Here is a 26,974-nt window from a genome sequence, read left to right on the forward strand (position 1 = left end):
ATTCAGAGCAATCTAGTCTGATTCTCACGCCGGAGGGTGGTCACAAGGAGGAACCCCCCCCCCCCTTCTCAGTGACGAGCTCACGGTGTCTGTTTTGCAGGTCATATGAAGAACATCCTTCTTTGCCGGACCTAACCCTCGTGGGAAACATTACTTAACCCCCAGATTATCCGTAATCTGCCCGGGGTCACTTAGTGTTTCTTCATTGGCGCCATCCCCATTAGTAGATAATCATTATGTTATCTGATGGAAAGCTAAAATGTGTACGTCTCTCAATCAGTGTCAATGATTTTGATTGATTGATATGATAATCAATTTTCTATTTCGAATTTTATCAACACGTGTTCATTCTATTTGCCTTCGACACATTTGGCTCCCTAGCTCCTGAGGCGGTTCGCTTTTTGGAGCGGGTGCCGAAGGTGGTCCACAGTGACTCGCAGAGCCCAAGGAACCAAGGATTGATATTTAGTAGAATAGGCTTTGCGATTCAAAAGGGGATAGCGGCGCAGCTTGTTACTCGCTTACCCATTATCCAGATGTAGCTCGGTTTGTGTTTATATGTCAAGTTATATATATATAAAAAATTGTGATGTCCTAAATTTTAAAAAGTTTCCATGGTGTTTTAATAATATTGTCCAAGTCTAAGTATTTCTTGTTATGTAATACATTTATATACTCCGAATTTGATTATGTTTTTAGCTAGATTACCGGTATATCAAACCAACAAAGGGGTCTCTTGCACGGTGGGTAGGGCTGTTCAAAAAGCTCACGGCTCGAAGCTCGCTTGAAACTCGCTCGAAAAAAGCTTGGAGAAAGCTCGCTCGAAATCGGCTAGATTGTAAACGAGCCGAGCCTAGCTCGACTCGATTTCTAAACGAGCCGAGCCTGAGCTAGCCCCGGCTCGAGCTCGCTCGATTGGCTCGAACTATTTTATTTTAATTTATTACATACATACATACATACATACATGCATGCATATAAATAATTATCGAGCCCAATTATTTTAACATATGAGTTTTTCTTTAATCCAGCCCAATTTCTTTTTTCACTCCATAGTTCATATTCATAATTTCATATACTGAGTAACTGAAATATGGGACTTCATAGTTCACACACTCAATAATCAGTATATGTTCCATTTTCCACCCTAACCCTAGGCGCTCATATTCACCTCCACCGCCGGCCGCCGCTCATATTCACCTCCGCCATCGCCGTCGCTCATAGATAATACTTCTCTGCTTAATTTTGTATTTGGTTTGGTTTAGTTGAACATATTTTGTTTTCGATAGTGTTATTAGACATATTTATTTAGTTAGTATTTGGTTGGTGTTGATTTTAATGTCATATTTATTTAGTTTAGCTTGATGGTTGCATATAATTTTTATTATTACAGGTAAACTCGAGCCAAATCGAGCCGAGCTGAGCCGGCTCGATTTAAAACCGAGCCGAGCTTGAGCTCAAATTTTTAGCTCGATTAAGAGCTCGGGCTCGACTCGATTTAAAACGAGCCGAGCTTGAGCTCAAATATTTAGCTCGATTAAGAGTTCGAGCTCGAGCCGAGCCAGCTCGATTGATTATCGAGCCGAGCTTGAGCTTGCCTTGGCTCGGGCTCGGCTCGGCTCGTGAACATGCCTAACGGTGGGGGTACTCGATGATTAATGGTTTTTTTACTTATATGGATATCACTTGCTGATTAGGGACAACCGATGAAGTTATACATAACACTATTATGGCATATCCAATCACGAACAGTTTACTAAACACTTAACCTCACAAATATTTAAATAATAAATAAATAATAATAAAAAAGCACAAATATTTAACCTCACCGGATCCGTCGGAGTTCCGGCCACCATGAAACCCACCACCACCATTTTTCCGGCGATCCCGTTACCACCCACCACCACCACCATTTTTCTCCTTCTTCTCCGATCTGTAACTCACCCACCACCACCATTTTTTCTCCTTCTTCTCCGATCTGTAACTCACTCACCATTTTTTCCGGCGATCCCGTTACCATCCACCACCACCACCATTTTTCTCCTTCTTCTCCAATCTGTAACTCACCCACCACCACCATTTTTTCTCCTTCGTCTCCGATCTGTAACTCACCCACCATTTTTTCCGGCGATCCCGTTACCACCCACCACCATCGCCGTTTTTTCCGGCGATCCCGTTAACAACAAGACCCACCCACCCAACGGCTATTTTTTTTATTTGTGTGCCAACCCCCGCGTTTTGTATACAACGCAGCCAAAAATCAATTTCATATAATGCGGGGGGGGGGGGGGGGGGGTGTACCCCCCGCGTTTTCGTCCTCAAAGTTGGTGGCAACGTTGCCACTACGGGTGGCCTTATGTTGAAAAAAAAGACTTTTTCTATTAATAATAGCAAAACAATAATATGTACACACTACACACAAAACGGAACAAACTATGTGAACCATGCGACGATTCTAATAATTACTGAGCAGACGTACTTACATATAAAAAAGAAATACAACTCGAACCTAACTAGGGCATAGAGGGGGAGGTCATAAGCATCTATATCGTAAAACAGATTACCGCATGGAACGCATAGCAAGAACGGTTGTGTGCCGCAACTTAGAACCTAAGGTGATTTTGGGCAACGAAACAATAACTATGTGATAAAGATATGACGGATACGCACATAAGTGTCATTATGATAGTTTTATTTGTAGCGTTTAATGGGTAACTTGAAGATATGTGTTATTTCAACCTTAATTTGTGCAACATTTTATCTACTGTTATCTAGTGTGCCTGGTTAAGACAAAATAGTCTAGTTAGAGTTGAGTAACGAAGCTCTCCAAATTTAAAAAGTATGGTGGCCTTACACACAAGAAAGTCGCCGCTCATAAAAAAGGATAAACTACTCGTTGTCAACCTTACATGTGACGCTGATATCGATAAGGTGATGTTTGTGAATGGAAACTTAAATTCCACATTAGAAGCCCTAAGGTTACCAGAAAAGACAACCAAATAACCAACTTATAAAACTAAGCCTAATTAACAATTTTGTCTAAAATCGTAATAGCCACACTATCGTATTAAAAAAATATTCCCAATCGATCGAAAGTTTAGAACCCAAAACTATCCGCAAACCCAATTCATCTTGTATCAACAAGACAAATAAGCAATTCTCATATCAAAGATCTTAAATATGATTCATCTCAAAAGTCAACTCCCATCTCACCATCTTTGTTTATGTTTTGAGGACTTATATATTAAGTAATCACACATGGCATTCGAAACGTCATGCACATCCATGCAAGTTAGAACAATAGTTGGGGAGTATAAAAGAGATCATGCTCAAATTATATCTCACACTCTTTATTTCTTTTTGACATTTTCTATTTTTCATCATGGTAAGTTTGTTCATACTTACCATTTATGCTTTAAAATATAATACATGTGAACTATAGCATAAGTTGAATAACATCATTTTATTTTATGTATGTAGATAGAAATATTACATTCATTAGGGATACTTCAAACAAAAATAACATTTCTTATCGTATATTTCAAATACAATAATCGCATAAGGGCTTATAAAATTATTGTTACTCCATTAAAATCATGTTTCTTTACCAGATCTTGATCGGGGTCATGACAATGATCATCACATGTTCCGCCTGTAATAAAACAAATCTCACATCTACTTAATGGCCAACAATGAAAACCCTTCCTGCACCAGAGAATTGGTGGATTTATCGATGTTGTTTCGGCCCACGCCCCTTAACAAATAATTTGAACAAGTAAAATATTAGATGAAATACAAGACTTAGAATTATAAATGAATAAAAGAAAAAAATATCTAACCAATTGATATAATAGCAATCAACATGAATAAAACCAAAGTTTGTTGTGTGTTCCTCATCTTTCCTTTCTATGGTTTGTCATGCTTAATACATACTAGTATGTGTGTATATATACACAAAACATGTAAAACAGACACTGCTTTTATAAAAAAAAAATAAACATGTAATCATTTTGTTTTTTTTACATTAAATATATGATATACATTATATAAGCATATATAGTATTTAATTAATGTGTATTTATGAAACAAAAACTTCCATTTTTATATCTTTGAAGAGAAATTTGTTTTGCATTTATGGCACTTGATATTGATTCTTGTTCTTAGAAAAAAAATAAATACTCGATATACTTTTATTTTCCTCTTATTCTTTTTCATTGATACTGGATCATGAACATCCCCACTCAAATTTCAATAAAGTTTTTCTTACTATGTAAAGTTCCTTTTGTTATTTTAGGATTTAAACTCAAATATTTTGTATATTTTTTAAACCTACGACTGCAGAATATAGAGGTCGGATTAAATATAAAAGGTTAAAGACGTATGAAATGTACAAAACAAGATTCAGTAATATAATGGCGGGTGTTCCCTTTTATAGGCAGGGAGATAGCGTGTAAATACATGTTATATTTTCTAACAAGTTTCAGTATCGTGTGATTATTTTGTGTTATATGATGCGTTATTATATAACATTTTCGAAAAATGTTCTTAATAGTATCATGTTATTTTAAATAAGTTATGCATTTGATACCAGGGTCGGCCTAGACCCCATCCTGGGCTAGGCGCATGTTTAGAGCACGGTTTCAGTTCAAGACAAGTTTTTTATTTTTTAATGCATATAACAGTTTTTAAAAACATTCAAGTAAAATTGGGTCAAAAAATCTTTAAAAAGGCATAGTAATTAACAAATCAGTCTATTTATGTTTAACTAAGCCACAAATTTATAAAAATGACCTAGTAATATAGCAATTAGTCTGTTTAATTGACTAAATATTTCTGATAAAAAAATGCGTAGTATTTTAGCAATTAGTCTGTTTGTTTTTAAACGGCGAAATGTTTTTGATAAAAAATGCATAGTATTTAGCAATTAGTCTGTTTATGTTTAATTGGGCTACATAATCTGGAATTTATTTTCATATAAGCCCCATTTTTTGTATTCGTCTTGGCCACTTCAAATCTCCGAGACGAAATATTTCCTACCAGAATCATCCTCTATGGTTTGTGTGTGTGTATAATTCATAAGAATACATATAATATGTGTATATATAGCGAATATAAGATGTTTTATTCTGAGTAATTTATTTTGTTTAAATCAGTTGTAATTACCTTTAGTTGAGTGAGAAAGAAATTAAACCAAAGGGATGTAATATGTACATTCTTATAAAATGAAGGGTATATTCATAAACTTGATGAAATGGATGAATATATGGACGGGCCCATTAAGTGGCATGCATCTTAAATAGTTAAATCTTTAAGAATCAACATACGAGATCATCAGTTTGTTCTAAAATAGTAAAATCTTTATTACTTTATGAAAGGTGAAAAATATATTTGAATATATACTTTATCGATTCGATTATTTGATCATAACTAGTGGGATTCCCTCGCGTGTTGTTGGGATTCGATGATTTGATCATAACTAGTGGGATCCCTCACGTGTTGTTGGGAATAACGTCGTAAGGAGAAATTTGGTATATATGTAAAGCACAAAATAATGTTTATAATAGTATCATAACTAACTAAATAAAAATTGAAACATAAAGTTGTGAGTTATCGTTTCAATATAGGTGGTGAAAAATTATCGACGCTTGCTAAACAATTAACAATTTTTCTTTGTAATGGTTTGATTACACAAATAGTGTCTTACATAACCCATTTGTCTAAAGTGATACCGATATGTGTTTTGTATAGAAACATTTGGTGGAGAGAAAGAGATTGCGATGGTGTCGACGGCCGACGATGGTGATTGTGGTTGTTGATGGTGGTTTGTGCTTTAATGGTCTTATGATTGTGCTTTGATGGTGGTGATTGTGGTGGTTGATGGTGGTGATTGTGGTTGTTTAGATTGGGTCTTATGTTCGGGTTGAAAAATGACAATCTTATCCATACGTGCCTCTCATAATTGAACTTATTGAAAACAAATAAAACGTTAATGAGGTTAGAACAAAATAACAATGTTTGTTAAAAAAACATAATAAAAAGATATCCATTGTAATTACGCTAGTATTTATATTTATATACATATTAAACGAAACCTAGGTTTTACTGTAGCTGCTAGCTCCAGTACCCAACTTCTTGATATTTCAAATGTCTCCCATAGGTTTTGATGTTTTAACAATTTCTAACATGATTTTATTTACTGTGTATTTTAGCCTCTAAGGTTTTCATAGTTTTAATTATGCCCCTATACTTGTTTTTTTATGACTGATTAACTATAGTTAATATTTATATACTTACGTCATTCATTTTTTATAATGTTTAACATACAATATTTTAATTTTTTTGTGTGTGTCGTTACGACATGTTTATTTTTATCTACGTCATGTCATTAAAACTTAAAACCACAATAAAGTATATAAGTCTTTTTGTTGAAAATGCAGCATGATTCACAATAGAGTAGCGTTTTCTATCGTAAAGTATACAAGGTGTAATTACCGTATCGATACCGTAATAAGCAGAACTGATAACGACCAAGTTCTTTTGATATTTATATATAAAAAATGTTACGATGTGAATAAACTTTTGACTCCTTATGAAATATACCGACTTTAGTCCTTTATTATACTAAAAATCAAAATTTGGCCCATAATGAGTTTTATAATGACGTTTTGGTCTCTCAGTAGCAAAATCTTTGACTTTCAAATAAAAGTAGTGTAATTTTTTATAGACAAACATTGATGCTTAAACAAAGCACTTATGTTTACTTTTTAACTTTTGAAAAGGCATTAACATTCGTTGGTTGCGTGTTTACATCGAATAGTGCCGCCGTATAGCACGACTGGTTAACCAATAGTGTCTATAATGTGACACAAGAATGAAAACTGCAATCCGTGACCTTATATTTGTTGTCCACATATTTTTAGTCATGCTCATACCCCATTAGTAGATAATCATTATGTTATCTGTTGGAAAGCTAAAATGTGTACGTCTCTCAATCAGTGTCAATGATTTTGATTGATTGATATGATAATCAATTTTCTATTTCGAATTTTATCAACACGTGTTCATTCTATTTGCCTTCGACACATTTGGCTCCCTAGCTCCTGAGGCGGTTCGCTTTTTGGAGCGGGTGCCGAAGGTGGTCCACAGTGACTCGCAGAGCCCAAGGAACCAAGGATTGATATTTAGTAGAATAGGCTTTGCGATTCAAAAGGGGATAGCGGCGCAGCTTGTTACTCGCTTACCCATTATCCAGATGTAGCTCGGTTTGTGTTTATATGTCAAGTTATATATATATAAAAAATTGTGATGTCCTAAATTTTAAAAAGTTTCCATGGTGTTTTAATAATATTGTCCAAGTCTAAGTATTTCTTGTTATGTAATACATTTATATACTCCGAATTTGATTATGTTTTTAGCTAGATTACCGGTATATCAAACCAACAAAGGGGTCTCTTGCACGGTGGGTAGGGCTGTTCAAAAAGCTCACGGCTCGAAGCTCGCTTGAAACTCGCTCGAAAAAAGCTTGGAGAAAGCTCGCTCGAAATCGGCTAGATTGTAAACGAGCCGAGCCTAGCTCGACTCGATTTCTAAACGAGCCGAGCCTGAGCTAGCCCCGGCTCGAGCTCGCTCGATTGGCTCGAACTATTTTATTTTAATTTATTACATACATACATACATGCATACATGCATGCATATAAATAATTATCGAGCCCAATTATTTTAACATATGAGTTTTTCCTTAATCCAGCCCAATTTCTTTTTTCACTCCATAGTTCATATTCATAATTTCATATACTGAGTAACTGAAATATGGGACTTCATAGTTCACACACTCAATAATCAGTATATGTTCCATTTTCCACCCTAACCCTAGGCGCTCATATTCACCTCCACCGCCGGCCGCCGCTCATATTCACCTCCGCCATCGCCGTCGCTCATAGATAATACTTCTCTGCTTAATTTTGTATTTGGTTTGGTTTAGTTGAACATATTTTGTTTTCGATGGTATTATTAGACATATTTATTTAGTTAGTATTTGGTTGGTGTTGATTTTAATGTCATATTTATTTAGTTTAGCTTGATGGTTGCATATAATTTTTATTATTACAGGTAAACTCGAGCCAAATCGAGCCGAGCTGAGCCGGCTCGATTTAAAACCGAGCCGAGCTTAAGCTCAAATTTTTAGCTCGATTAAGAGCTCGGGCTCGGCTCGATTTAAAACGAGCCGAGCTTGAGCTCAAATATTTAGCTCGATTAAGAGTTCGAGCTCGAGCCGAGCCAGCTCGATTAATTATCGAGCCAAGCTTGAGCTTGCCTTGGCTCGGGCTCGGCTCGGCTCGTGAACATGCCTAACGGTGGGGGTACTCGATGATTAATGGTTTTTTTACTTATATGGATATCACTTGCTGATTAGGGACAACCGATAAAGTTATACATAACACTATTATGGCATATCCATTTTGGCCCGTATATTACGTCTAGAAATAACATTGCACGCGAGCCTGGCTCTCACATATCATCTTTTTGCATGTTGTCAACTAAATGTGAGTTTTTGCAAATGATATTAAATACATGTGCGAAAAAATCAATATTGCCTATGAAACTAAAGTATATCTCTAGTAGGTATTATATTTGTACATAACACATATGGATTAGTGTTTATCATCGGTATTTTATCGATGATGGTTATTCATACACATCGAAAGTTTTATGATCACATTATCACAAGAGTAATCGTTTATGCTTAGTTTGTATGATCATGTGAGTAGTGTTGTGCAACACTATCAATAGATATATAACACCTATATATCTATAAATAACCATTCTTTTATTAAAAGTTGCTAAAAATGTTGATTTCTATCAATGTTAATGATATTGATTGATTTGATTACACTTTTTCTTTTATAAAATTATTGGAGTTCTAAGTCTTCAAAAAGTATTCATGATATTAAAAAGATTGTCGTAACTCATAAATCCAACTCCAAGTTGCGGAATTAAAGGTTCCATTCATAATTCACAAACATCACCTTATCAATATCAGCGTCACATGTAAGGTCGACAACTGAGTAGTTTATCTTTTTTTATGAACGACGACTTTCTTGTGTATTATACCACCGTACTTTTTAAATTTGGAGAGTTTTGATGCCCCACTCTGACTAGACTATGTTATCTTAACCAGACTCACAATAATTTCAGAGTTTGGCTTGGTCGTTCTCTGGAATAACAATACCGTCGGTTGTCACTTGACAATTGTGTGCCACCACAATAGTAGATATCTCTAACGTAACACACGATGGGACCAAAACCCGAGTGAAAACTCGCAACACCACCCCAAGGTTAATAAGTTCTTGACATACATAAAAAAATAAACGTACCCTGTAAATTTTCATACAGAGAATAGCTATTTATAACGTCCGGAAGAGACGGATACTAGTTTTTATTCAACATTAAGTATTAACAATCCAAACTAAAATTACACAAAATAAACAAGATGACATATACCAAGTTCATAACTCCTAGCAACCCTTTGATCGTCTTGTCGACCGACAACAGGAGCCTCTGACGACCTAGATCTAACAGCCAAAAACAAAAACAAAGTACAAGGTTAATCTAAAGGTTAAAAAATATATTTATGTAACCACACAAAACAAGACACATTTTCACATGATATCTATGGCATAGTTATGAAACCCATGACTACTATTAACCGAACGTGAACGTTTAGTGAACAACTCACACTTGTTTCTTCACATTACTTTTAGCTTCTTTTAGCTCAGTTATGTTTGTTCATCTATGTTCAGTTATGCTCGTTTGCAAACCATTCGTTTATACTATAAAAAACGGATATAAACGAACACGAACATGCTTGTTTCCTTAACAACGAACACGAACATAAAATCCCGCTCATTCAATTGCTCGTGTTCGATGGTTTGTTCGATTAAAGTTAAACGAATGAACACGAATTTGTTCGGTTCGTTTACATATATGGCAATCTCAACTATTATTATATTGTTTCTTTAATCATAGTTAACACATTAATTCAATGATAACGAAATTAAAAAAAAACAAAAAGTGTTTGTGGGCCGACTGAACTTGGTTTTCCGTTCGGTTTTGGTTTCCAACCCGTTTTAAGTCTTTTGATCCGTTATCCAACGTGCCTACCCGGCCCATCTTGCCACCCCTATCTAAGGATATGTGTGTGCGCATGTGTGTTACTAGAAGAAGAGTAAAATGGTAATTACCAAGATTGGTCAGGTGTGCAGATAATTAGCAGCCATCATAAGTTCAAGTGTCAGTTCAGGTTCGATGAAGAATTCAGTCTCCTTCCCACTGCCATTTTAAAGGTTATATAAATGAAAAATCGTGATTAACTAAAAAGAAACCAAGAATATTAATAATGTCATACAAAAGAGAATCATACAACTTAAGGGCGTTCACTATTCGGTTCAAAACTGATTGAACCGAAAACAAATAACCAATTTGGTTTGAAACCAAATAACCAATTCTTTAGTTTTATCTAACTTTAAGCCCAGATACATAAGTGATTAGTCCACTCTCATTAGTTTTATTTCAATTATTGTTCACAGCAGACAACACTCCAAATTAGATTTTATTTTGTTTGACCTAATAACCTAAAGCATAAGACCGATTGGCATTGAGGGGCACCTCTCAAAGTCTCAGCTGGTTAAAACATAAGACCGATTGATATTGAGGCTAAGTGGCACCTCTCAGAGTTTAAGCCAGCACCATCGTCTCTCGATCTTCACCGAGTGGCCTCGTGGGTTTCCAACCGGAGAAGACCGAAGAAGCAGTAATAGTGGCTAAGACTCTGACACGCGCCAGTCATTCTCAATTCTAATCGGTTTAATGTTTTAGGTGATTAGGTAGAATGAAACGAAATCTAAGTTAGGGTGTTGTTTGTGAACATTAATTCACATAAAACTAAAAGAGAGTTGGCTTATTACTGAGGTATTTTGGCTGAGTGAGATAAAACTAAAGAATAGGTTATCTTAATCAACCGAACTGAGAAAATGTAAAACCAAAAAGCGATTTGGTTATTCGGTTTCGGTTCAATAGTCGGTTGAATCAGTTTGAACCAAATAATGAACACCCCTAGTTTAACAGAAACGTTTTAACTATTAATACATTAGGGATGTTAACGTGTGGGGCAACTACTTGAAATCAACTCGCTAAAAGCTCAAACCGAACCTAGCTTAAAGAACTCAATCCCAAACTTCACTTATTGAGCTCGACTAGGCTCACAGGCCTAAACTAGCCAGCTATTTATATATTTTTTATTGAAAACATTATCTTATATAAAATTACGAAAAAAACTAAAAAATATACATTGTATTGTATACAAATTTTCTAATTACAAACAAGAACAAACAAATTAAAAATGTGATCGAGCCCGAGTTGAACTCAAGCTTGAAAACTGCTCACTATCTGAGCTCAAGCTCCTAGAAATAAAGCTTGAAACAAGCCAAGCTCAACTCTCTTAAGTTAAAAGAGCAGAGCTCAAGTTTACAAAAAGCGCACAATGCACAAAAGGCACACGAAAAAAGCGGCATCAAGCGCGCTTCTTGTGAAGCTTATTTATAACTAAGGGCAGGTGATGCTAAAACCCTATTACTCTAATGCTCTATGAGAAACATAATAAAATATAATATAAATAATTTCGCCTCACATATGAAAAGCAGTGCACTTTAACTTTGCACCTCACGCTTTAAAACCAAGATAAAGTTAATGCTACCAATATTTTGTTATAAACACCAAGGTGCACAAGTAAATTAAGATTAAAACTATAACTACAACAAAAACATACATCAATGTACTGAGACCAAATTATATTTTAAACAAGTCTAAGTTCATACATTATGCTCAAGATTACTATAACCCCCCAAAAAGTCATGATTCTCTTTAACATTTACAAAGAATAATAAAACAATTTCCAAAAAAACCCTAAAACTTCTATTGATTCAATTGGGTGTTATAAGAATAGAATCCAACATATCAATACATGCTCGTATTACAGGCCAAAAGCTTTGCAGTTATTAGAAACATTCAAACTTGTAATAAAAAATTTATCATAAATTAAATCATTTCTGCCCTAAAAATTCAAACTTTTTATAAAAAATGTTAATAAATTGAAAACAATTTCGAAAAATTAATATTTATATAAATAAAAAATATCTACTTTCAGGCCAAAAACTATGTAGTTATCAGAAACATACAAACTTGTAATAATAAAATTATCACAAATTTTTTCAACCCGCAACTGTAGATTTTTCCTTAACTTAAACTCAAAACGATTACAATAAAGTGGCAGGCAAACGACCAACAAGTTGCGCTAAAAATCATTTGTGCCCTAAAAATTCAAACTTTATATCAAACATTTTTAATATAACGAACACAATTTTGAAAAATTAATCAAAAATATCTATTTTCAGACCAAAAACTATGCAGGCAACAGAAACATAACTTGTAATAAAAAGTTTATCATAAATTAAATCATTTCTGCCCTAAAAATTCAAACTTTTTAATAAACTGAACACAATTTTAAAAAATTAATAATCAAATCAATCAAACCTTGCATACTGAAGCGACCAATAAAAATACTGGCAAATCTTCTCCAAAATAGTAGTACTAATTTCCGGAAACGTAACTTCACGATGCTCAGTTTCCGCAAATCCACCTGTAATTATTAATTAACAACCAACAGTTCATAAATCTCAAATTGGATCCATAAAGGTAAGTAACTGATATGTGAATCTGAGATTAGATGGTTCAAATCGGTGAATTGAGAAATTAGGGTTAGGGTTTGTGAAATGGACCTGGAGATGTGAGCATGTTACGGATGGTTTGAGAAACCATGGCGGCGTTCTTATCGATCACGAATTCGAAGCCTTCTGCGCTTATTAGCTTCACCGTGTCTTCTTTCTTCATTGTTGTTTGATCCATTTGTTGCACAGGTTTTTGGTGGCTTTGTTGGGAAGAAGAAGAAGAAGAAGATAATAATAATAATAATAATAATAATAATAATAATCAATGGTTAAACATTGTCACTTTTATCCATTTTTTTATTAATTTTTTTTTGGGTTTCAACCATTAATTACTTTTTGTTTCTTTAGTAAAACTCCAAGCTTTTTCTTTCTTTTATTTAATAAAACTCGAGAACATAGCATTTCACTTCTTTCTCTTAATTTTCTTTTCGTTTTTTCTTTTAATGAGACTCGAGAACGTAGTAATGTATGAAAGCTTAGGTGTTGTTTATTCATATGGCTTTTATATAATGAGCTTTAAAAAAAATGTTTGAATTAGTTTTTGTGGTTAGAAAAGTTAATTAATCAATAATTTATTATCTAAAAAGCGTTTGGCTTAACTTATTAAAGTAAAAAAAAGGATAAAAAGCTAAAAGCTGATGAAAGAGAAGGGTGAGTAGATTTGTAATTTGGTATTCTAGAAGTAAACATGACAAAATGGATGATTTATGGTTTTTCCAAAACATTTTTTTTTAACCCAGAAGTTGAAACAAAAAGAACTTATCTTAAAGCCAAACAACTTATTGGGTTTTTGAAAAAATCAATAAACTATTTCTAAAAGCATAATCAAACACCTTCTTACTTTTCGTTAAAACTTAAACATCATCATTTCATATGGAAAGCAAACAGTGTCAATCTTTATTTAATTGCAAAATTAAGGGGGTGTTTGGGATTCCTTATTTTGCCTTCTTATAATTTTTCATTAAGTTAATAAGTTACAAAAGTGTAACTTATGGAACTTTTTCTCTCACAATATAAGCAATCCCAAACACCTTTTTACCTTTCAAAAAAATTATAAGTTATAAATTGATGAAAATAAGCAATCCCAAACACCCCATAAGTCTTTAAAATTCTAAAATGATAAATCTTAGTCATGATATCAATGAATGGTTCCACAATCTAATTATACGGTGGGTCATGGTGGTTTGATTTGTCTATCTTCTTTGGTCCTTATGGTTTAGTTATATTTTAGGATTTGGTCCTTCATTTATAAAACTTATGGATTTGATGCATCTGATTTGGATTGCCTTTCGTCTATTTCTTCTTTGGTCCTATCATCTAACTTGGTTAATTTTGTGTCGTTAACTTTGTGATTTCTAGGGTAATAATGTCATTTAGTTTGTTTTATTATTTTGGATCGAATATACTAACCAGATTGGGTGGATGATATAGGAATTTCAATGTGAATAGTAGCATGTTAAAATTGTTCTTCTAAGATAGTGTGAACCGACTAATATGTCCAAGCTTACAAAGAAATAAAATAGAGTAAACTACTATTTTCGCTTAGGTGGTTTAATCATTTTCGCCACTTTCATGTACTTTTTCCCTTGTTACACTAGGGTTTCTGTTTTTTTAATACATAACAAAAAATATAATTACGTATGATGCTCCAAATACCTACCATGAATTTAAGTATCAACTTGATTGACTCGTTACGCCTTTTGTCCTCTTTTTATTTGATAGGTCGCTTGTACACTTTGGGCGGTGTTCTTTGTAATCTAGTCACAAGTTTAGGTGGTGTTTTATGTATCCTAAACAAGTGTTAGCCTGTCATACGGTCTAATCTAATGATGTTTTTATATCTCAAGTGACCTATAATCTATCGATTCAAAATTTAATTTCAAGTTTCTATATGTTACCTACTCTGACATCTGTTAAAGAGGGAGTGAGAGAATTGTATTCAGTATCTAAGTGTATTTTGGACTAAAAAAACCTTTTAATTTGTTTTCTGCTAAACTATTATATTATTATTAAAACATTACTAACTTTTGTAATTATATATTACAAAATTCTAGATGTTAAACTTTCTTACATACACAAACTCAATTTCCCATAACAAATTTTATCAAAATCTATTATCTTGACAAAATTGTTCCAACCCAACCCAACCCAACCCAACCCATTTCACATGTTGATAACATATACTCATTTTGACAACCCGTAGAAGCTCGATCTCGGGGCTCACTGACACTTGGGCTTGAACTCTTAACTCTCTAACCCGAATTTGGTTTCAAATTCGAAGAAGTACGCGAAGATGAACCAATATTCGGTTCAAGGGTATTGCTTAGATTCGGGTCATTAGTCAACTTTTGATCGTTAGCTTGCCTTAACAAACCCGAAGGCGTATCAAGTGCCACATTTGAACTTTTACATATTGACTCGGGAGCTTCTTCATTTCCTAAAAGCGAGTTCACGACCTCTTTCACTTTTTCACATTTAGGACTTATCGTTTGTGTAATCGCTTGCGAAAGAGCACGTTCGTCTTCTCCTGGCTCAAACTTATTCATAATGTATTCCTTCATAGATACACCTTTATCCTGCATGCTACTTATGTTGTCATTTTCTTCAACACCATTTTCGGGCTTTTTAGCATCGGGCTTTGTGGTTTCTGTTTCTTCTCGGGTCGAAATACTGCGGCCCGATTGTTTCGAATCATCGTTTATATCGGGCCTCTTGGGGGTAACCAGAGGTTCATATACTGAAAATACACACCAAAAAAAAGTTATAAGTCAATTACCGGGTTAAAATGGGTCGGGCCGGACCGTGTTAGGTTGGCCCGTAAACACTTAATTTTTTTCATTATTGTCTTTAATAAATAACTAATAATAATAATAATAATCTTCGAAGTAATACAGGTTTTATGCATTAAAAATAGGAAAAATTCTCAAAATAGTCCTTTTTAGAGATAGAAAATATAAAATAGCCCTAAATTTCAAGATATTCCCAAAATAGCCCATTTAATTTGGAATGAGTAGACGAGATCTGAAAAAATCCTCCAGCCAATAAAATTCTGACAAGTGTCAAAATCCGACGAGATTTATAAAAATATTGGGGGACCAGTCCATATTTCCTATTAAAAGTTCTTGAAATTAAACAGTCTTTTCCGACGTTTTTATAATGTTTCCTAACGGGTCCCCACAACTTCCAAAAACATGGGAAAATGTGCCTTCAAATTCAGTCTTTCAAGACGTATTTAGGGTGAATTTGTACCGAGAAGACGAGATTGTAGTTTATTTCTTATGTGTTTAAATTTAGTCTAGACCTTAAAAATTTATTTATATTCCGTCTTAACCGACAATATAGTATGAGATTGCGTCTTTTCCGACATGATCTTCCAAAGAATATACATGACTTATCTTCATCATCTTCCACTTCATACCACCTTAAACCATCCTCTCATACCACTCTATACCGAACGTCCTTTTTAGAGAGGACCGGACTCATCATTTTCCAGCAGCGTGCGGAACTGAACAATGTACTCATTTCCGAACGTCGAAATTATGTTGCCGTCATAATAGGATCTAACGAATCCGGGACCCATATCCATAACCTCCACTTGATCACCCCTCTTAGACTTCATGATTTGATTTATTCAAGAGTTGAAATTTGATGAAATTATGTGAATGAATGAGGATTGATGAAGATAGATAATATGTAAATATGGACGGACAAGTAAGAATATACTAAATACACGTCTCCTTCGTACAAATTTTAAAGATTCGTGTCTTGAAAGACAAATTTTTTATGCACATTTTTCCATGTGTTCAAAAATATAGGGTTGAGATAAGAAACTTAATAAACCTGTTTGGCAAGACAACTTTTAATATAAAGATTTCGTGAAGATATGGTCGGGTACCTCAATATTTTCAAAAATATGATCCTCTTCGTTCAAAATTTTCAAGTAAATGTCTTGAAAGACAAAGTTTAGTGGCACATTTTTCCATGAGTTTAACATATGGAGCGTCCAGATAAGAAACTTATATAACCCGTCTGGCAAGACAACTTTTTAATATTAAGATTTTCTGAAAAATATGGACGGGTACCTCAATATATTCAAAAATATGATCCCCTCCGTTCAAATTTTTCAAGTAAGTGTCTTGAAAGACAAAGTTTAATGGCACATTTTTCCATGAGGTTAAAATATGGAGGGTCCAGATAAAAAACTTATATGACCCGTCTGGCAAGACAACTTTGGAATATATATTTTAGTTCAAAAATATGGAGGGATCCCTCAATATTTATAAATTTATGATCTTCTCGGTACAAATTCACCCTAAATGCGTCTTGAAAGACTGAATTTGAAGGCACATTTTCCCATGTTTTTGGAAGTTGTGGGGACCCGTTAGGAAACATTATAAAACCGTCGGAAAAGACTGTTTAATTTCAAGAACTTTTAATAGGAAATATGGACTGGTCCCCCAATATTTTTATAAATCTCGTCGGATTTTGACACTTGTCAGAATTTTATTGGCCGGAGGATTTTTTCAGATCTCGTCTACTCAGTCCAAATTAAATGGGCTATTTTGAGAATATATTGAAATTTAGGGCTATTTTATATTTTCTCTCTCTAAAAAGGGCTATTTTTGGAATTTTCCCTTAAAAAAAATACTTTTCTGACCGCCTTAAGCCCATTTGAATTAAACAAACCTCAAAATAAAATATTTATAAGTAAACGAGGTGTTCATCGAATCGCGTTTAGGGTTACCCGAAGGCCGAATCAAGTTTTCTACTTTGAAAGTTTAAAAGCTGAATTTTAGTAAAGTTTGCTAAAACCCAATTCAAATAAGTTTATTCAAATACGGTTCGAATTTGGTTTATTTGAATAAACCAAATTATAAATAAAAATAAAATGGAGTCTTATAAAAAAATCCCTAAACTAATATCTTAATATATAACATAAAAAACTTACATATAACCCAAAAACACATATGTTATATAAAAAAACCTAAAAAAATCATATATGAAAATTGGTTTAAGATATGAAAATTCAAGTTTGTATTTGAAAGTTTGATTATATAACCTTAAATTTGAGTTCGTTATCCTAAATCAGTTCAAATCAATTTTCAAGTTATTCAAGTCAGATTCAAATAATGAACACCCTGATGCTCAAATCCGTCCCTCTAAAATGTAGAATATAACCTATAGACGTGCTAATATATTATTACATGGGGTGCCAAAGTATTCGAACCGGTCTTTGTCATCATCCAACGAGCCAGCGCTCCCCGGAAGAGTAATGTAAGGACTTTGCGTATCATTCTCTTGTCGTCGTTTTCTCCCACTTATCGATTTCTTTAACTTTCGGGCCTTTTCTTTCACCTTCATGAGCACGGATTTCTTGTGATGGTTGGTCCTGTGCTCGTTTTGGTCATGGTTTTGTTTCGCCTTTGAGGATGATTTAGGTGACCAACTTGAACCTCCACCACCTATGAACATAAGCAACTAAATTTATGGACATGTTGAAAAATCATGATATATTCAATGTATAAATACATTTGCGAAAGAGGTAAAAGTATTCCTAAATTAAAGTATTGTGTTTAAAACATTTAGAAGAAAAACTTTGGTGTTCAAAGTATGAAAACAAAAACTTCGAAAAATAAAAGAAATCACGCATAATATCATTTTTTTTTACTTTATATCCGGTAGAGGATAGCTTTCGATGTTACCTACCGTTTGGGGAGGTTTGAGACTTTGATCCGGACGAGTTTTGGAGTCTTTGGGCATTCGAGGTTGTCGTTCTTATTGTATCTTCTTGTTTACCCATTGCTAAGAATCCACAAAAGCAAATATCTGTTTTTGATTTTTATGTAAGGTTTTAAACATAAAATTTGGAGCAGATAGTAATATTTTTTTAAGACTAGATTTCAGGAATTTGTGTGAACAAGATATATCAAATTGACCTTATTTCTAGGCTAAAGAGTGGACATGCATATCAGATATAACCTGAAATCAAGCGATTTTAGGCGTTTGTTTTCTATAAATGGGTAATTTAAGCCTGGCTTGTGAGTAATTTTACTGCAGGCTAGGCATTTGTTGTCTATAAATGAGTGATTTGAGCTCCGCTTGTGAGTAATTTTATAGCAGGCTTCGTTCGTCAATCATTGTTAGTTATTTAGTTATTCTTTAGCCTAATTATATGTATAATATATTAGTATTTATTTGTAGTTATAAATTAACTTTTTTTGAATAATATTCATATTCATATAAATGATAAACTTTTGAAGACTAACGAGCATTAGGCTAATCAAGCTTGAATAGTTCGTTTATTAATAAGCTTCAGCTTAGCTCAAGCACTGCTTGACTCGAGTTCTTAACAAGCTGATATCAAGTAGTTTACAAACAAATTGACTCGTTTGCACGACTAGTACTTTGCCATACCACCCACATACCACAACATTCATGCAAATAAAATTTTAAACTTCCATTTGAATAATCGAGCTCTTTAATCAATATAGGATTCGCTTTAGGTCAGCTTTAGACACGTCTTAGCTCGTTACAAAACTATAATAAAGAATAAGTCAAACTCATAGCCGCGCGCGTCGGTAATACATAACTTTTTTTAAAAAAAAATAGATAATCCAACTACAAATGTAACCCATTTCAATCACAACCATCACAACTAAAACAGATATAAATAATAACGCAGTTCAATGTAGAAGTTCACCAAAATCCAAAAGGGTATAACCGTAATTACTTGTCCCATGAAAACACATCTGGTTTTTTCATAGGGACTAAAAAGGTATAGCCCATTAATACTAGGACCAAACACAAAGCTCTCCATGTTAATATACATCAGGTAATCAACCCTTTCACCTCAAACATCAATTACCTTAATTAACTTCGGTTTTTCATAACCGTCACTTCTCTACATTTTTTCTGAGCCCGGCCCGCCCACATTTAAAAAGTTCTCATTGTGCAAGTCAAATCAAAAGTCAAACTCTCCGGTTGCCTGAGATAGGAGAAAACAATTAATAAGGTGAGTTAAGCAGGTTAACAGGGTTTGACTAGAAATAAATATGACAAACCTTGTTGAACAAAACATCTTTGTTGTTTATATGCATAATGCCATCTTTGAGATTGCACCTCCACCTGCTTTTGGCTCGAGTCACCTGTTCAATTAAAATAAATCAAACTAAATTTAAAAAAAAAAAGTTATAAGAATATACAAGTGTAAAATATAGTGTGTAAAAAGGCAAGCAAATATACCAAAAAATGAAAGTGTCAAGTGAGAGAAAATCTTAATATCGTGAAAGCTCCAAATTCAAAAATTCGCAATTACCACCCTCCGAATATAATAATTATCATATTTACTTTATCAAAACATTAAAACATATCAAATTTAATTATCTATCCATTCAATTTAATTTAACAAAAACAGTTATAAGCCAAGATGATTCACAGCTATAACGTATTTTCATGTTCGTTTATATAAAGTATAGGGGTGCTCATGGGTCAGCTCGTATCGGCTCTGGGCTAAAACCAACCAAAAACCGAAATTTCAGTTTTTGAGTTTTTGAAAACCATTTGTCTCGGTTTTTTGTATCCGCCTTATCCAGTTTTTGGTTTTGGTTTCAATTTTGTATATACCTTATCAAACTGAGCAAGAACCAAATGATGAGTATTCAGTTCCTCGCCTTGGTCCACGTCATCAAGATCATCATCGTCATCATTTTCATTCAAGGGCTCGTCTTCATCATCATCTAAAACATCATTTTGATTCATCAAAGCAGGAGTTTGTGCTTGTAGCTCTGAAAAATTCAACAACACAAAAGTACAAATTACACCCAAATTAAAATTTTATATTTTAAATTTAAATATTTTTTTACCTGGTGGAGCGGGTGTGTTTGCTACATTGTAGTCTTCACTGACAACTCCTTGATAGTTGTAAATCTTCAGTTACAAGATGGTAGTTAATTAGTAAGAAATGAATGCTGACACTTGTAGACATTAATTTAATTTAAAGATTCCGGTGCAATAATACTGTCTTTGTGATCATGATTAACATTTTAATTGTAGCTTTTCAAGTTCATTTTTTATATATACATACAAACACACACACACACCTGTATAAATATATATACGTATGTATAGGGACGTAAGCCTATAAACAAGCCACACGTTCATTTAGTTAAACGAACAAAAACATGTCTCTTTCGTTCATTTATGTTCGTTAGCGTTTGTTTCTGCTTGTTCACTTAAATTCTTTTATGTTTGTTCATTTATGTTCGTTAGTTACGTTTGTTTAAGTTCGTTAGTTTGCGTACGTTAATATATTCATTTACAGTGTATTGCCCATTACAACTTAGTCATTTAGATAGCTTTTAGGCCTAACAAATTGTTCTTCACATTACTTTAAACTAGGTTTAGCTCAGTTATCATTCATCTATGTTCAGCTATGTTTATACCGCTAACAAATGAACATAAACGAACACGAACATGTGCATTTTCATAACAAACGAACAAAGACATGTTTATTTTCTTAACAAATAAAAACGAGCACAAACAAGAAAACATGTTTGTTTAATTGTTTTGTGTTCAATCGTTTATTCAGTTAAAGTTAAACTACAGGCACAAACATGCTTCATTCGTTTATACCATTAACGGACAAACATAAACGAACAGAAGCAAAAAAACCATGTTCGCTTAATCATTAGTGTCCCGTCGTTTGTTTGGTTAAATGTTAAATGAGCGGACACAAACATGCTCTGTTCGTGTTTGTTCGGTACAACTGCAATCTTAAAAAAATACAGAAAATAGCAACTAGCATTCATAGATGATGGGAGGCATTAAAAATATGCATTCTTACATTTGGTGTAGAAAGTGCATCATCATACGGGTCAGGAATCGGCCCGTCCAGTTGAGGAATCAAAGAAGTCAACTTAATTTCTTGACCAAGTTGAGAATTGCTTCCCTGACCAACCTGTGAAACCAAACATAAGTCAAACATTTCATCATACAAAAAACAAATATTTCCATTCGACAATAAGTCGTTTTAACCTCGAGTTTATCAGTTAGAATATCAGCAGCTCCATCTTGCTGAGGAATATATCCACCTGGACGATACGGTGGTGCCATCTCATCACGCTTCCGTTTTCCAGCAGATAAAAGAAAGAAATCCTATATATAATCAATAACAATAAGTTTAATAAAAGATTACAGATGTGATCAAGTTAGTCATCCAACATTTAAGTTATAACTTGAAAATTTCATTCTAATCTTAGCGTTTTCCTCATTAAATACTTGCACATGTTAACAAAATGGTTTTATATATATTAATACAAATGTGAACAATTTAGTTCAGGCTTCCAAAAGAGGGCATAAAACCGATTCACAATGTGCAATATCAACAATAAGTTTCAAATGTGGCTTGAAGTTGAAACATCAAATTTATGTAAACAAAATAAATTGGTTAGCTAACCAAAATAACATTTCTTTAGTGGCCGTCAATTAGCAAAATCAGAGAATTGTAACAAAATTTTGTAACTTGAATTAAATATGCTTACAAACAAATGTACTTCTAATCATATAGAAAAATATGTTAATTTCACACACACACATGCACAAAAAGGTAAAAAATTAAGAATAAGATAGCACCATTTAGGCATTTACAATAGCCTCTAATTTTAAACATTTGAATCAAGATTGCTTAGCTTTGAAAAAAAGTAACTGTGTTTATGACCTCATATAGGAATTTACCAAATAAAAGTTAAGAGTTTAATAAACAGAATGTGTAACTAATGACACATTTACCGATGGTAAATGCATTTAAGTAAATGTTGGTTGATCTTTCTTGTAAAACAAACACGTTTAAGGAAATTTAAACTCAAAAGATGATTTCGCAATGATGATGATAAATAACATATCACTGAGATAACCTGAGTTGTTTGTTGATTGGCTGCCCCTCTGTCCACATCTTCACGGCCTTCCACGTAAGCTGCAATAGTATAATTGAGAAAAATTAAAATATAACATAAATACATATAAATTCATATATATATATAGATAATATAACCATTGAGAGAGATCTTACCAACATTCACATCAAGAGGAGGCCTTTGATTCATCCAAGGAGATGGTGCTTGCTGTACAGAAAATTAAATTATGTAAGTAGGCTTGTAACCATACCGAACACCAGTGAACCGTCGGAGGGAAGTTCGTTTGTTTCGTTTATTTGATAAATGAACAAACATGAACGCATGTCTCATTTGCTCGTTTATGTTCATGAACGTTCGGTTATGTTTGTTCATTTACACTCATTTATATTCACTCGTTAATTATGTTCATTAGTTTACGTTTATTTAAGTTCGTATGCTTATATATTCATTTACTTTTTTAAGATATACTGCAATTTAGTCTAGGTTTACTAATTTTTTAGCCCGACAGATTGATGTTAAATTATGTTCGTTCGTGAACTGTTCGCATATCCTCTTAACAAATTAACACAAACATGCTCATTTTCTTAACAAACAAACCAGAACAAGAAAATCCCATCCGTTTAATCGATTATCTTCGCTGTTTTGGTTGGTTGAAGTTAAATGAACGAACATGAACATCGAACATGTCCCATTTGTACTCGTTCAGTTTTTTACGTACCTATTTGTACGTCTACAACTTCAATCACAAAAATAATAAAAAAATCAAACAAACTTGGTTTTCAAAAATCCAAAATGAAAAGCCAATGTAGCAACAAAATATATAAATGATGGAGCATTGTGACCAAAGATATATTCTCTTGACCAGTTAAAAAAAATTAATATCCACTTACCATGTATGCGCTAGGCCTTCCAGCTTGATTCAAAGCTCCATTCTCATTAATGGAAGGATAATCACTTGGAGTAATGGGAGTACCTCCAGTAGGTATATTGTATGAATTATCCATTGTCCCTGGTAAAGGTGTTGGAGCCGTTCCTGGTAATGGTGTTTGACCAGGCAAAGGTGTTTGAATCATTGGAGTCTGCAATGGTGTCTGCACATAACATCCCACTTCATAAACCAGAGCAATGATTTTAAACTCTCACCGGACCAAAAACCGGCATGGTCACTTGTCTAGTTTTGAAAACTGAACTGCTTTCCTAAGAACTGAACTATTTTTGTTCCAGTCGGATGTAACTGGTTAATCGTTTAACTATTTGAACCGGAAATTTTTAATGAGTCTATATTTGGTATTTATAGAGATTTGTAGAGAAGCGATGTGGGATAGAAACAATGAAATTTAAAAGAGGTTCGAATGTTTTTTTCTTTTAATGTTTAAAAAACTACTTACCAGGATTCAACCATAGAATCTTGGGGTTGTATAAAACAGATTTTGCCAACTATCCTATAATTCAAATGTGTTACTAAATCATTTATAAATTGTTACTGAATTTATATGTATAACTATTGATTATTTATTTATAATTACTTACATTTATTAATAAATTTTATGCATATTACTGAGTAAGTTACGACACTATCCGGTTGTGAAAACATTGTTACAAAGTAGCAAAACAGAAGCAACCAATCAAACCAGTAAACAACTACACAATTCCTCAGATAATTACTTACAGGAGGAAAAAGCAAATCAGCAGTAGGAGTCTCATACTCTTCGGGACCTTCATACGGCACATTAAGATCATGAACCGTATTCGCCGCCGCCGCAGCTCCCGGCGCCATCGACTTTGCCACCGCCGATCTATCAATCGGTCCGACTATCGCTCCAGCTTGCATCATCTTCAGCTCCCACAACTAACCAAATTCCACACCACAGATCCACACAATTACCAATTCACATCAAAACCTAGATCTAAACTACCAAATTAAACCAAAAATTGAACAAAAACACTTACTCCTTGTAGATCGTTGAGAACACCTTCACCTGGACCGCCATTGTTGACGAATTCGTCACGGACTTTGTTGATGACGTCCTCGATGACTTGGATATAGACGTTGCTGGTGGTGGAAGTAGCCATTGATTGGATCGATTGAAACCCTAATTTGGGTGGAATTGAGATTGGGGAAGAAGGTTTAATTTAGGGCTTGGAAATTGGGGGAAGAGGAAATAATAATATTATGGGGAATGAATATAAATAGGTTTGGATTTGGATCGAGTGTTTTATATGTGTGGGTGGGTCTACGTGTCTTTGTACTTGTACTCCGTCAGCCGGTTTACATTCAAAGAATCTTTGCCTAAATCAAACCCACTTTAAAAGTAAGTTAAGCATGTCACATTGGCATCAATATAACTAGTGGCTGATTCTCACTCTACACCATGACGATAGAGGTGCACAAATCGGATTTTTTTTAGCAGCAGGTTTCGGGTATATAACCAGGTATTAGAAAATCGGGTATTGGTAATACCCCGGTCGGATTCTGATATGAGTATTGCCTATAAACACAATATATTATGCATTAGTTTCGGGTCAGGTATGGAACTGGGTATTTGAATACCCTTTTTTCGGGTATTGAAAAAACCTTATTTTCGAGTTTTTTTTGGGTATTTTTCCAGTATAGATTGGTTTTTTAAGGTGCTTGACTTTTTTGGAGTATTTTTCAAGTATTTTTCGGGTGGTTTTCAGGTATTTTTCGAGTAATTTCAGGGTATAGATCGGGTATTAGAAAAACTTGATTACGGGTATTGGATAAACCTGGTTCTGGGTTTGGAACCGGTTTGGTTTTCGGGTATTACCATGTACAAACTGAATCTGGTTCCAGATACGGATTTTGGTACTGAATGCATACCCTATCCATACCATGCGGGTAGGGTCTTGTACGGGTTCAGGTATTAAAAGCTAAGTATAATAAAACCTATTCTGTGTTTTTTTTTCAGGTTTGATTCCGAGTTTGGGTTTTTATGCACCTCTAATGACGTATATGTTACACGATGTATCGATGAATTAATAAGATCACAAGTAGTTAAAACTCTACACATAAGAGCGTTTTGCACCATGTGACTTAACATCATTTGTTTAGAGTTTCGCAAAAAGTAGTGTAATCAAAACTCCATTCAAAACTTTCCAACAATTATTACTCAATTATTTTTTTCCTATTTTGCATTTTTAATAAAACTTAAGAAAATATGTTATTAAATAAAAAAATGTACATTTAATTAAAAAAAACTACAATAAATTTTATGTTTATACTCCCTCTGTCCATTTGAAAGTGTCTACATTTCCATTTTAGGTTGTCTCATTCCATTGCAAATGTCCACTTTTAAATTTTAATAACTATTTTTCATGTTTACCCTTACACAAATACAATCATTGAAACTTTTTAAATTTTGTCTTTTTATATATGTAAGGAGCATTATAGTCATTTGTCAAACAAAAAGTGCAATAATTCAAAGTTTCTTAAAATTTGTGTTTTTCAAACCATGATACTTATTATGGGACGGAGGAAGTATTATATATCATACACCTTTTTATGTTTATATTCAAGTTTGGAGACCAACTGTAAACTTGTAAACTAATGAAGATTGAGGAGGTTCAACGTAAATATTTCATATATAAATATTACCCATCATTATTCACCTTCCTCCTTCCCCTTTTCTTCTAAACGCCAACACAAACAAATCGTAGTTATATTTCAACCAGTTGATCGACCAGTTCATCATTTTATGGTTTTAATCTAATTCAACCATGGATCTCCTTCACATCAAATTTTTTTTTTTAACCAACGTTATCTACACAACGTTCACAACCACAACTCCAAACGCCGGGGGGTGTTCCCGGCGTTGCGGCCCCAAAACGTTGGCCACAACGCACGACTACGCATGACCTAATAATGATAATTTGTGTAATTTACCTTAAACTACGGTCAAAATAAGAAAGCCATATTGTTAAGTAAACATGTTTAAAATTTTAATTTACCTTTACTTATAATAACGTAAAAATAAATTAGTACGTCTAAACATACTTCATTTTTGGGGCAATGAGGCAAAACAATAATTTTTATTTGCAGTTATTAATAAGGTATTGATAATCTTTTTAACAGCTCACAATTTGGGAAGAGTTTATACTTCAACATCTCACTAAGTGGGTAGTGATTACTTATATATATATTATTTTTTTTTTGCCTCTTTGCAAATCTATGATCTCCCTTGCCATGGAAGATTATCCTTCGAGTTTTGTAACATTTTAAGACATGTGTTGATAATTTAGAGTTATTTTCTTTCGCAAGAG

The 26,974-nt window shown here is 33.7% G+C and overlaps 3 protein-coding genes across 4 annotated transcripts; all 3 read right to left on the minus strand.

Moving 5' to 3' along the window:
- Positions 1-9,404: 9,404 nt before the first annotated feature.
- Positions 9,405-13,031, minus strand: LOC143576813 (uncharacterized). Of its 2 annotated transcripts, none has more exons than XM_077060831.1 (4): positions 12,834-13,031; positions 12,589-12,694; positions 10,242-10,329; positions 9,405-9,572 (listed from the first exon to the last, which is right to left on the minus strand). In XM_077060831.1, the coding sequence occupies exons 1-3, from the start codon at positions 12,958-12,960 to the stop codon at positions 10,251-10,253; spliced, it is 312 nt and encodes a 103-aa protein (XP_076916946.1). In that variant the 5' UTR covers positions 12,961-13,031; the 3' UTR covers positions 9,405-9,572; positions 10,242-10,250. The 2 variants fall into 2 exon arrangements, with proteins under 2 accessions (XP_076916946.1, XP_076916947.1); XM_077060832.1 differs by having other exon boundaries at positions 9,440-9,566.
- A 1,999-nt stretch (positions 13,032-15,030) lies between these two features.
- Positions 15,031-18,322, minus strand: LOC143576807 (uncharacterized). Its single transcript, XM_077060827.1, has 2 exons — positions 17,987-18,322; positions 15,031-15,519 (listed from the first exon to the last, which is right to left on the minus strand). Exons 1-2 carry the CDS (start codon positions 18,252-18,254, stop codon positions 15,035-15,037), a joined length of 753 nt encoding a protein of 250 aa, XP_076916942.1. The 5' UTR covers positions 18,255-18,322; the 3' UTR covers positions 15,031-15,034.
- Positions 18,323-19,390: 1,068 nt separating this feature from the next.
- On the minus strand, positions 19,391-24,863 carry LOC143576800 (transcription initiation factor IIA large subunit-like). The gene is made up of 11 exons (XM_077060823.1): positions 24,644-24,863; positions 24,363-24,542; positions 23,584-23,784; positions 22,849-22,900; positions 22,694-22,752; positions 21,816-21,935; positions 21,625-21,738; positions 20,645-20,708; positions 20,406-20,566; positions 19,844-19,927; positions 19,391-19,767 (listed from the first exon to the last, which is right to left on the minus strand). Exons 1-11 carry the CDS (start codon positions 24,764-24,766, stop codon positions 19,744-19,746), a joined length of 1,182 nt encoding a protein of 393 aa, XP_076916938.1. The 5' UTR covers positions 24,767-24,863; the 3' UTR covers positions 19,391-19,743.
- Positions 24,864-26,974: the final 2,111 nt, after the last annotated feature.

The sequence above is a fragment of the Bidens hawaiensis genome, unplaced genomic scaffold (assembly GCF_021521415.1).
Source record: "Bidens hawaiensis isolate Kalapana, Puna unplaced genomic scaffold, B.hawaiensis_p1.1 tig00028303_1, whole genome shotgun sequence".
Taxonomy (NCBI): Eukaryota; Viridiplantae; Streptophyta; class Magnoliopsida; order Asterales; family Asteraceae; genus Bidens; species Bidens hawaiensis.

Excerpts from the sequence above, each read along its gene's own strand:
- LOC143576807 (XM_077060827.1), bottom strand. The coding sequence starts at position 18,254 with ATGTTCATAGGTGGTGGAGGTTCAAGTTGGTCACCTAAATCATCCTCA. Across the intron at positions 15,520-17,986 it reads CGAATACTTTGGCACCCCAT|TATATGAACCTCTGGTTACC; the intron begins GTAATAATATAT and ends GTGTATTTTCAG.
- LOC143576800 (XM_077060823.1), bottom strand. The coding sequence starts at position 24,766 with ATGGCTACTTCCACCACCAGCAACGTCTATATCCAAGTCATCGAGGAC. Across the intron at positions 22,753-22,848 it reads TCCTCTTGATGTGAATGTTG|CTTACGTGGAAGGCCGTGAA; the intron begins GTAAGATCTCTC and ends ATACTATTGCAG. Across the intron at positions 19,768-19,843 it reads AAGATGTTTTGTTCAACAAG|GCAACCGGAGAGTTTGACTT; the intron begins GTTTGTCATATT and ends CTCCTATCTCAG.
- LOC143576813 (XM_077060831.1), bottom strand. The coding sequence starts at position 12,960 with ATGGATCAAACAACAATGAAGAAAGAAGACACGGTGAAGCTAATAAGC. Across the intron at positions 12,695-12,833 it reads TAACATGCTCACATCTCCAG|GTGGATTTGCGGAAACTGAG; the intron begins GTCCATTTCACA and ends TAATAATTACAG. Across the intron at positions 10,330-12,588 it reads TGGTCGCTTCAGTATGCAAG|TGGGAAGGAGACTGAATTCT; the intron begins GTTTGATTGATT and ends TTAAAATGGCAG.